The following is a 12,152-nucleotide window of genomic DNA, read 5'->3' as shown; positions in this document are numbered from 1 at the left end:
GATATTGTTAATAGAAACGTTATCCCTACAGACAAAAATCAGAGGATACAACTGACGATTTACTATAAAACCAGAAAAACGGCCAGCCTACTCATGAGAAACTCTCCAGACACAAAGCAGAACGCTTTAAAAGAGACCAACGTCGTCTATGCCTTCAAATGCCCACTTGGGGACTGTAAGCTCCAAAAAAGCAGTATATAGGCAAGACAACAACATCTCTTTCTAGGCGTTTAACGATGCATAAACAACAGGGCTCCATTAAGGAACATATAATCTCTTCCCACAACCAAACCATCGCCAGAGAAATCCTAGTAAACAACACAGAAATCATCGATAGATACAGCGATAGCAGGCGGCTTGACGTTTGCGAGGCACTACACATTAAGAAGTCAACACCAGCAATCAACAGCCAATTAATGCACAACTATATTCTACCCACCTCAAGACTCCGCTCCAATATAGAAGCATCAAGAAATATGGACCAATAGGCTTTTTACAATCACTTCCATTTCAATACCCATTGTTTCGTGTTCTGTCTTGTGTTGATGAAATTAATACCCTATTAATGCCACCTCTTGTTCTGTCTTGTGTTGATGAAATTAATACCCTGTTAATGCCACCTCACCCCATCCACCTCACTCAAATGTAGATATAAACGAAATCGGAGATGTGTAAGTTCTATTCAGTTGTGTATTTGTAAACTAAAGTCTTTGAAAATGTAATAAGTTTTACGAAACGCGCTCGTGTCGCGTCAGACTAGAAATAAAAATGAATTTTGGAGAATTGATATTTGAATTACCTCCAACAGTGAAAAGAAATGTACGAAAGATTGAGAAAATTCGTGTTAGAATTATTAATCTTACTTTTTCGGTCATATTTAATATATATATATATATATATATATATATATATATATATATATATATATATATATATATATATATATATATATATATATATATACATATATATATATATATATATATATATATATATATATATATAAATATATATATATATATATATATGTATATATATATATATATATATATATATATATATATATATATATATATATATATATATATATATATATACATACATAAACCCGCTCGGTTGCGAATGGAACGTTGTGTGAAAATTTCAAAGCAATCGGTGAAGAACTTTTGGAGATTAGCGATTTTGAACAAACGAACATTTTCATTTTTATTTATATAGATGGGCAAGAGGAATGAGTTTACAGAACAAAATATAGTTATAAGTTATGTTAAATTATAGAGGTGAATGACACTGTAACTATAGATGTACTTATTTAGTTGTTAAAGATTCCTCGTTGGGTTAGCTTGTCTTACAAAAGTCCTCAAATATGGCTTTTATGTAGTAATGTCAAATTTCTCATCTAAGTGTTTGTATTTGTAGTAGAGCTGGCGGCACAGCTTGTGTGGCTATATCTCTCACATTCCCGTTGATACTTTCCCATTTTCTTTTACCTCTTTAACTAGCTTGTATTGTTGGCTTTTTTGGGTGTTAATTTGATAACAGTTAGCTAACATTACTTCCTATATTAATGACAGTATATATATTTGTGTGTATGTATATTTTGAATTTTTTTGTCTGTTTCTTGGGTTGGTTGGTTGTGAAGATGTATAGTTGGATCGATCATGAAACTCCACTTATGAGAGTTGCCTGAATTCTTAAATGGGTTCTATATTCCAAGAATTCTTAAGGACGTCATTTGAAGATAAATAATTGTGAAGGCATAAGAAGCAAAATTATGTATTCAGTGATTTTAAAGTGTTTTACTAACTTAAATAGTTTGCTTTAAAAACAAGGATGAATAAACGTAAACAGTTAATGTGGCGCAGTGGTAAAGCACACACCAGACGCTCTGCGAGCGCATTATCCTGGGTTCGTATCCTGGCCGGGGAGGATTCACTGGGTGCCAATCCTTAACTGTACTCTCTGTTTATCCAGCAGTGAATTGGTACTTAGTTGTTAAACGATTTAACAGGATTTTTTCCAGGGAAAATTCAGTTTAAGACTTGCCCGAGACGCTATGCGTGCTAGTGTCTGTACAAGAATGATTGTATGTGGGATACCTTCAAGAGACTCCTGCATAATGCTTTATCATACACTAACTAACCTTACTCTAAACAGCTACTGCACGATGCTTTATCATACACTACATAACCTTACTTTACACAGCTACTGCACGATGCTTTATCATACACTACATAACCTTGTATTACACAGCTACTGCATGATATTTTGTCATTCACTACGTAACCTTGCACTAACAGCTACTCAGTATTATTACTGAATGTCAATGTTGTTACATTACCAACGAAAAGTTCCTCGTTGCATCCGTCGACCGCGTAGTTGAGGAGAGGCATGTGAGCTGTGAACTGCCGCAGCCTCAGGTGCAGCACTAGCGTCACCTGCCCGGAACAAGTGATGATTCAGGGTATTTTACGGGTATTACTGAAGATTCTCAACTTAAAGATAACACTTATTGACTACTGTGAAGCTTAAGAATATATTTGATGATCATCATGAACTTAAACACGACACTTGATGATTGTGACGCTAAAGATGTCACTTAATGATGTCTGTGAACTTACAGATGATAATAAAATACACTGTCTCAGTGAATCAGCCGCCGCAACCACCTTACTCTGCAACCCGTTCTCGCACTTTCTTTAAGTCAATATTGACTTATTAAATAAGTGCATATGTGACATACTAATTTATTGCGAATATTTTAGTTTACCTTGAAAAGCTTCATAGAAAACATCGTCCTTACCTAACCTTCTTACTATGTTAAGATAAGCATCTTATTGCTTCGTAATTACAATTATTACTGAACCTATTATAGGTATAGGTTAAGTAATAATTGTAATTACGTAATATATAAAAATAAAAAGTAATATTCGTAGTTACGTAATATAAAAAAAATACTTAACCTATACCTATTATAGGTATAGGTTAAGTAATTATTGTAATTACGAAGCAATAAGTTGCTTATCTTAACATACTAAGAAGGATAGGTAAGGTTGGTGTATTCTATGAAGCTTTTCAAGGTAAAATAAAATATTCACAATAAATTAGTATGTCACATATGCACGTATTTAATAAGTCAATATTGACTATAAGAAAGTGCGAGAACGGGTTGTACTCCGGCCAATCATCGACCCAGGCTACGCCATGGGAGTTGCCAGCTACTTACACGTTACACAGTACTGTATATGCTTTAACATTTCTTGCTGACAAAACTGCTGGTTTCAGCTACCAAGAATGTGTGTGAGGAATTTTAATGTACTCTTCGCTGCAAACGGCCTCCCGACCTTAACTGTACTGGAGGAAGTCTTTCCATCCCTTCTCATAGAACTTCAGCATCTCATATCTATGTGAGCTCTGTGAGAGAAAATTAAATCTGATCTCATGCCATGACTAGTGTCATTGGGAGGTTGGATTTATTGGGAAAATAGTCCCGACTTTAAACCTATTTTAACGATCTGCCGTGGTATAGAGGTGTAGTAATGGTTATGTCAAGGTGCGCAAACATCTGGCTTTCCAAGGTTCGAGCACTTCACAATAGAGTGAACTCTTTGTGGCACACACACACACACACACACATACAAACATATATATATATATATATATATATATATATATATATATATATATATATATATATATATATATATATATATATATGTGTATTAGTATATTTTGGTAGCAGTCTTTCCTGTAGACATATATTATTAAATATGACCTAAAAAGTAAGATTAATAATTCTAACACGATTTTTCTCAATATTTCTTATGGTTCTTTTCACTGTCAATGGTAATTGAAAAATCAGTTCTCCAAAATTCATTTTTATTTCTAGTCTGACGCGACACTTTAACGCGTTTCGTAATAACTTATTATATTTTCGAAGACTTTAGTTTACACACTCACAACTATAACCTGCAAACACTAAAACAGATTTCTTACTATGCTATAAATCAAATGGCTTTTCATTTTATATACCTGCATTTGGGTGAGGTGATATGTTACAACAGTTTTGGATGAGGTGAAAACAAACTTTCAACACAAGATAGAACACGAAATATTGGGTAAAGTTAAATGGAAGAATGGAAGTAAATGTAAAGGGCCTATTGGCCCATATTTCTTGATGCTTCTATATTGGTGTGGAGTCTTGAAGTGGGTAGAATATAGTTGTGCATTAATTGGCTGTTGATTGCTGGTGTTTACTTCTTAATGTGTAGTGCCTCGCAGATATCAAGCCGCCTGCTATCGCTGTATCTATCGATGATTTCCGTGTTTTTTGTTAAGACTTCTCTGGTGATGGTTTGGTTGTGGGAAGAGATTATATGTTCCTTAATGGAGCCCTGTTGCTTATGCATCGTTAATCGCCTGGAAAGAGATGTTGTTGTCTTGCCTATATACTGAGTTCTTTGAGGCTTACAGTCCCCAAGTGGGCATTTGAAGGCATAGACGACATTGGTCTCTTTCAAAGCGTTCTGCTTTGTGTCTGGAGAGTTTCTCATGAGTAGGTTGGCAGTTTTCTTGGTTATATAGTAAATCGTCAATTGTATCTTCTGATTTTTGTCTGTAGGGATAACGTTTCTATTAACAATATCTTTCAGGACCCTTTCCTCCGTTTTATGAGCTGTGGAAAAGAAGTTCATGTAAAACAGTCTAATAGGGGGTACAGATGTTGTGTTAGTTGTCTCTTCAGAGGTTGCATTGCGTTTCACCTTCCTTCTTATAATGTCTTCAACGAAACCATTGGAGAAGCCGTTGTTGACTAGGACCTGCCTTACCCTACAGAGTTCTTCATCGACTTGCATCCATCCTGAGCTGTGGCTGAGAACACGGTCGACATAAGCGTTAACAACACTCCTCTTGTACCTGTCTGGGCAGTCACTGTTGGCATTGAGGCACATTCCTATGTTTGTTTCCTTAGTGTAGACTGCAGTGTGGAAACTTCCGTTCCTTTCCATAACTGTTATATCTAGAAAGGGCAGCTTCCCATCCTTCTCCATCTCGTAAGTGAAACGCAACACAGAATTCCGCTCAAATGCCTCCTTCAGCTCCTGGAGATGTCTGACATCAGGTACCTGTGTAAAAATGTCGTCAACATATCTGCAGTATATGGCCGGATTCAAGTTCATGTCGACTAAGACCTTTTGTTCGATGGTACCCATGTAGAAGATCGCAAACAGGACACCTAGGGGAAAACCCATGGCGACCCCATCTATGTGCCCATCCGGGCTCAAGAAGGGTGCCTCTTTAGTACAAGCTTGGAGTAGTTTTCTTAGAATGTTTTCTGGTATGTCAAGAGGAGTACAGGCCGGATCACGATACACTCTGTCCGCTATCATCCCGATTATTTCATCCACAGGTACGGTGGTAAACAGTGATTCTGCATCCAACGAGGCTCTTATCCCTGTGGCCCGTGTTCCCCACAGCAAGTCAACAAATTCCTTTGGTGTCTTCAGGCTGAAGGCGCAAGGGACATAAGGAGTCAGCAAGCCGTTGAGTCGCTTCGCCAGTCTGTACGTAGGTGTAGGTATCTGGCTGATGATTGGCCGAAGTGGGTTTCTAGCTTGTGTGTCTTGACATTTCCATATGCGTATCCAGGTTTGTATTCCACAATAATCTTTGGCAAGTGGAGTCCGGATTTCTTGGCGTTCACAGTTTCGATCAATTTGTTGACCTTTGCTTTCAATTCGGCTGTAGTGTCCTTTGTTACCCTTTGGAATTTAGTTTGATCAGAGAGTATGTGGTTCATTTTCTCCAGATATTCGTCTTTTTTAAGAATGACGTATATTGGCGACTTGTCACCTCTCCTGACAACTATCTTCTTGTTCTCACGAAGGCTCTTAGCTGCCGCTTTGAGCTTAGGGGACAGTATTGTGCTTCTGTAGTTGCCTCGATTCTTTCCTCCTTCTGTGATAAATTCTGCTTGTAAGGTGTCCTTGGTGGTGACCTTCTTTTGTGTCTCGAGGTCGAATATGTCGTCCAACAGGATTTCCAACTCCACTTTCCGGGCCATCTCACTTGGTCTGGACATAACGTGACAAATTATACCCAGATTTAGGAGAGTGACTTGGTCCTCAGTGAGGTTGATTCCTGCAAGGTTCTGGAAGCCGTCTCTCGGTCGTGGAATTGCCATAGGTCTTCCATATAATGTTGTTAGTTTCTTGATTATCCTGGTTTCGGTGCTGAGGTGATGTCGATCTCTGAGGATGTCGAGGTGTTGCTCGATTCGAGTATGGAGACTTCACTTCAAGACTCCGCACCAATATAGAAGCATTAAGAAATATGGGCCAATAGGCCCTATGCATTTACTTCCATTCTTCCCCTTTAACTTTACCCAATATTACCCAATATTTCGTGTTCTATCTTGTGTTGAAAGTTTGTTTTCACCTCATCCAAAACTGTTATAACATATCACCTCACCCAAATGCAGGTATATAAAATGAAAAGCCATTTGAATTATAGCATAGTAAGAAATCTGTTTTAGTGTTTGCAGGTTATAGTTGTGTGTGTGTAAACTAAAGTCTTTAAATATGTAATAAGTTATTATGAAACGCGTTCAAGTGTCGCGTCAGACTAGAAATAAAAATGAATTTTGGAGAACTGATTTTTTAATTACCATCGACAGTGAAAAGAACCATAAGAAAATATTGAGAAAATATATATGTATATATATATATATATATATATATATATATATATATATATATATATATATATATACATGTATATATATATATATATATATATATATACATATATATATATATATACACACATATATATATATATATATATATATATATATATATACACATATATATATATACACACATATATATTGTGACGATAATCTCTTTCAAGAGAGATTGAGCCTGCTCTTCCCTACATAAGTACATCAATATACAAGATAATATACAAGATACGTCCACCAAGTATCGCCAAACGTTTTGTCCAGAGAGCAAAACGTACCCAGCACACCTGCTACCACTGCCGTAACCAGCAAACTGCTCATCCTCTGCCTGCCTGTCGCTGATTGGCTGGTGACTCGTCGCCCCTGCCCTCCGCCGCCACCACAAGTTGACGTCTGGGCTGCAGTGCGGCAGTATCGTCAGAATATCTCAGTGCTCCTTGCAGTTGACATCTCTCGCTAGTAGACTAAGCCTTGGCTTTCGTGTACTAAGGGAGGTGGCAGCTCAAAGACAGTATTCCAGCACCACTTATATTTTATTTTGCTATCACTGTAACTTACTTGTCTTAACGTAACTTTTCATTTGCCAGTGATTATTCATAATATTTTGTTTGTTGACTTGTCTTGCATATTTTGTGTGATTAACTTTATTCATGTCTTGTTTTTCTAGAGTAATTAAAATTTCATTGTTTATATACTTGTGTTTTGTGTGTCTTCCCATTACCTTACCACAGACGAAAGGACCAACTTTTCTTTTTTTGATTATGTGACGAGGCCCTGCCCCTAGCTTTTGAAACAGCCGAACACCAACGCTTTACCGTCACATAACGTGGGGGCCTGCCCTATGACCTTCACTCAGGTACTGGTGCCAAGTAGTAAATTTATGGTAAGCGTATTTGGCTTTGGTAACCTAGCTTTTACTATTTTCAATTTTATTTTCATATGGTGCTGTGTGTATTGTGCATTCCGAGAGTAGCATATGGTGAAGGTGAGACAACTTTGGATTACGTGGTGACTGTAGGCCTCAGTCATTCTCTTAATTGGTCATCTCTCCCTCCGTGTTATTACTCGTGTTTACCATCTTTTGTCCCTAGGATATTTCTCATATTTTCGACAGATCATCATATTGGTACCCTGGTACTGTGGTCTGTCCCCGGGTCAAGTGCACCTAACCTTCTGCAATCTGACAGTAGGAGGATAAAGAGGGCCATAGTTCCTCTCGCACGAACTTTAGTTGCTGAATTGGGACCTCAGCAGCAGTTCTCGTCACCAGTTGACACCTCGCACCCCTACACGTCGGTCAGAGATGATGATACCTACATTGGTAGGGAATTAGCCTTCTTTTTCAGATCACAAAAGTTCGCTAATTCTGTAAGTATCATATTAATTTCATTGGGAAAAACTTGCTTATGTCCTATAGAGACTCGGCAAGGTATGCCTACATTCTTGGACTACCAATTTTACTTTTGAGGCAATTAACTGTTTCATTTGTTTTAGAAACTCAGTTTCGCTTGTTTAGTAGGATTTTCTTGCCCTTATCCTCTTACATGAGTACCGGGTACAAGATTTCCTGCGACCTTGATTTAATTAATCATTTATCATCTTGTAATTAACATTAATTGTTAAAGATTCCACAGGATATGTACCAGTTGCCACGTTGTCCTATTTCTGACATTCACCATATCACAACAGTATATTCGTTGTGCATTTATTTGCTAATTTCACCATGTTTCGTCTCCAAGCTTTCCGTGCAGATCCAGCAGGTGCAATAGGGACTTTAAGTCATGCCAAGAGAACTGAATTATAAACTCTTGCACATGAGTATCAACTAGAAGTTCCCTACCAAGCCAACAAAAATGAAATACATAACCTGTTACTGGATCTTTTCTTAGAGGAAGGTAAGATAGACTCTGAAACTCACGAAACTTACTTTATTGCAGATAAAACTGATTTGGCAACGATGAAACTCAAACTAGAGCTGGCCAAGATTGAACGCGAGCAGCAAAGGGAAGCAGCTGCCATACGAAAGGAAGAACAAGAACGTGAAATCGCCCTCAAGGAACGTGAAGCTGCCTTGAGGAAAGAAGAACAAGAACAAGCAGCTGCCATAAGAAAGGAAGAACAAGAACGTGAAATCGCCCTCAAGGAACGTGAGGTTGCATTACTCCGTGAGCGGGAACGAGTACATCTTGAAACAAAACAACGTCAATTGGAGATGCAACACGAACATGACAGACAACAAGCAACCCTGACTATGGAATGTCGTCAACGAGAATTCGCGTTGGAAACTTCACACCTCGCTCAACGCCAGCAAGCTACCGCCAATCTTCCCGTCAGTTTCAATATATCACATGCAAGTAAGTTAATGCCACCATTCGTAGAAACAGAAGTTGATGTGTTTTTCACCACCTTTGAAACCATTGCTAATCAACTTAGTTGGCCTGACGACCAATGGGCAACCCTTCTCAGAGTACATCTTACAGGTAGAGTTGCAGTTACACTCAGTACTTTGGCGTCTGAGAATGACTACCAGACTCTGAAACAAGCAGTGTTGGACGCCTACCTTCTCTCCACCGAAAGTTATCGAAGGAAATTCCGTGACCACCTGAAGGCAAGTACCACTACCTTTCTCGAATTTGCTAATACCAAAAGGAGATATTTTATGAAATGGCTGGAAGCAGCACATGTCTCTACCTTTGCAGAACTCGTCAACCTCATGCAAGTTGAAGAATTCTTGAGGCGTGTGCCGCCTCCTGTCCGTCTATATTTAGCAGATAAAGAAGAAACCGACTACCTAAAGTGTGCTAAGTCGGCTGACACTTACAGCCTCATCCACCGGCTGACACCAGAACCATCTTCCAGTAAGAAGTCGTGGTACAGTTACGAGAAAGTGAGTACCGATCAAGCTGGTTCGCAATTGTACTGTAAGTATTGTAGACTCTATGGACATACCATAGATAAATGTGGTAAGTCTCAATACAAAGGAAATACCGAATCACCTAAACCCAAACAGACTCCTCCTAAGTCCGGTAAACCTGTGATGAATGTTGGTGTTCATGGTAATGATCTTTCTCTTTTCAGTAAACACCTGTATACTGGAACTGTCTCTACCAACGGCTCAAATCCGGAGGGACGTTTCAAACTGAAGATCTTGAGGGACACAGCGGCTCTTCAATCGATTATTTTGAAGTCGGCTGTGCCCAATATCGCCTACACCGGAGAAACTGTCTTCATCACTGACCTCACTGCTACCACTCCTTATCCTCTCGCCAGAGTCCACCTGGATTGTCCCTTCGTGACCGGAGAAGTCCAAGTCGCCATCAGGGAAAAGCCTTTTCCCATGCCTGGAGTGCAACTTCTCCTAGGCAACGACTTGGCAGAAGACCTACAACCGACCAACCTGATCGTCATGGACAAACCCCAGGTGTGTACCTCTGTGCCAGATAACCCTATATTCGAGTATGTTCCAGCAAAGGTTCAAGAGTGATGAAGTTTCTCCTCCGGTTCTAGTGACCACCCGTGCACAAGCCGCACGTCCACAGCCAGGTGACTCTACTGCTACCGCTGTCCCTCAAGACCCTCAGAAACTACCCCCGAATCTGACCAAGTTGGAGTTCCGTAAGTTACAGAGGGAAGATCTTACCTTGACACCATTATTTTTCCAGGCTGAGACTCAACCTGACAGTATTCCTGGGTTCTTCCTAGAGAACGAGTTGCTCTACCGCAGATACAGACCCAGTAAACTGAAGAAGGAGGACGATTGGGCCGACGTCGAACAACTAGTGATTCCTGCCAGCCTGCGGCCCACTATTCAACACCTGGCCCACGGAGCACTCTCCCACTACGAATTTAACAAGACCTACCATGGAATCCGTCAAGACTACTACTGGCCAGGTATGGTAAATAGCGTCAAACAGTACGTCAAACAGTGTCATACATGTCAGATGGCAGGTAAACCGAACATCTCTATTCCCAGAGCACCACTGACTCCCATACAGGTGCCTGCGGAACCTTTCCACAGACTTATTATAGACTGTGTTGGTCCTTTACCTCGGATCAGTTCAAGTAACGCCTATATCTTAACCATCCTGTGTCCTACCACCAGATTCCCCATAGGAGTTCCAGTAAAGAACATTACGGCTGCTACGGTTGTGAAACACTTATTGAAGATCTTCACCCAGTATGTATTTCCAAGGGAGGTTCAGAGCGACTATGGCACCAACTTCACCAGTGATCTCTTCAAGAGGACACTGGAAGAGTTCAACATCAAACAGGTATTGTCCAGCCCCTATCATCCTGCTTCACAGGGTTCTCTTGAGCGTAGTCATCAGACTATTAAAGCACTCCTGAAGAAGTTTTGTAATGAAACCTCTAAGGATTGGGATAAGCAAATTGACCTGATAATGTGTATCTTTGGAAGTCTTCTCAATGAGTCCCTAAAAGTATCTCCTTATGAGATGCTCTACGGACGTAAGTGCCGTACTCCTCTCAAGGCTTTCAAAGACTCTCTACGTGATGCCACCTTCAGTGAGCATCAGAATGTGCCCCAGTTTCTTCAAAACCTACAACACATTCTAGAGAGGGTCCACAGTTTTGCCCAAGATAATCTATTGATAGTACAGGAGAGGATAAAGACTCATTACAACCAGACCAGCAAAGTAAGGAAATTTAAACCGGGAGACTTCGTACTTGCTTATTTCCCTATCCCAGGTTCTCCTTTACAAAACAGGTTTTCAGGACCCTACCGCATCAAGGAGTGCAGAAACAACCACAACTACGTTCTAGAGCCTCCAGATAGGCGGCGGAAGACCCAGTTGTGCCACGTCAACCTCCTGAAGCTATATAACGGTACTCCTCCCACTGTCATGATTAACTACTCTTCATTTAAAGAGCCATACATCCACAGTGAGACCTTCCCTGCTTCTCCTCCCGAAAGCACTGACAAGGAGTCAGCGCTTTCTAATTCGGAAATCCTTACTGATCTTCCCAACTATTTTCAGGACAATCATAGTGCACCTCTCGTCAAGATCTTCAAAGAACATCAAGAGTTGTTAAGAGATGATCCCCAAGAGTGTAATGTTACCCAGCACGACATCCAACTGCTCCCTGACACCCGGCCGATTCGTCAACCCTTCTACCGAATCAGCCCTAGCAAGAAGGAAGTCATGCGTGCTGAGGTGCAGTACCTCTTGGATCATGGACTGGCTACACCTTGTGAGTCCCCCTGGGCCTCACCCTGTATCTTGGTGCCAAAACCCCAAGGTAAGGTGAGACTTTGCACTGACTACCGTAAGTTAAATAATGTGACTGTCAAGGATGCATACCCCTTGCCAAGGATAGATGACATTCTTGACGCCATTGGTAATGCCCAGTACTTGTCCCAAGTGGACTTGCTTAAGGGGTATTACCAAGT

At 40.0% G+C, this 12,152-nt stretch overlaps 1 protein-coding gene across 1 annotated transcript in view; it reads right to left on the bottom strand.

The window, feature by feature from the left end:
• LOC123756213 (uncharacterized) overlaps positions 1 to 12,152 on the bottom strand; it is a 197,747-nt gene that overhangs the window by 125,830 nt on the left and 59,765 nt on the right. The window contains exon 2 of the mRNA XM_069336657.1: positions 2,342 to 2,438. Coding sequence (XP_069192758.1) covers positions 2,342 to 2,438 — 97 coding nt within the window. The remainder of the gene's footprint in view (positions 1 to 2,341; positions 2,439 to 12,152) is intronic.

The sequence above is a fragment of the Procambarus clarkii genome, chromosome 36 (assembly GCF_040958095.1).
Source record: "Procambarus clarkii isolate CNS0578487 chromosome 36, FALCON_Pclarkii_2.0, whole genome shotgun sequence".
Taxonomy (NCBI): domain Eukaryota; kingdom Metazoa; phylum Arthropoda; class Malacostraca; order Decapoda; family Cambaridae; genus Procambarus; species Procambarus clarkii.
Note: the sequence above shows the minus strand (reverse complement) of the source record. Positions and strands in the feature narration are given on the sequence as shown.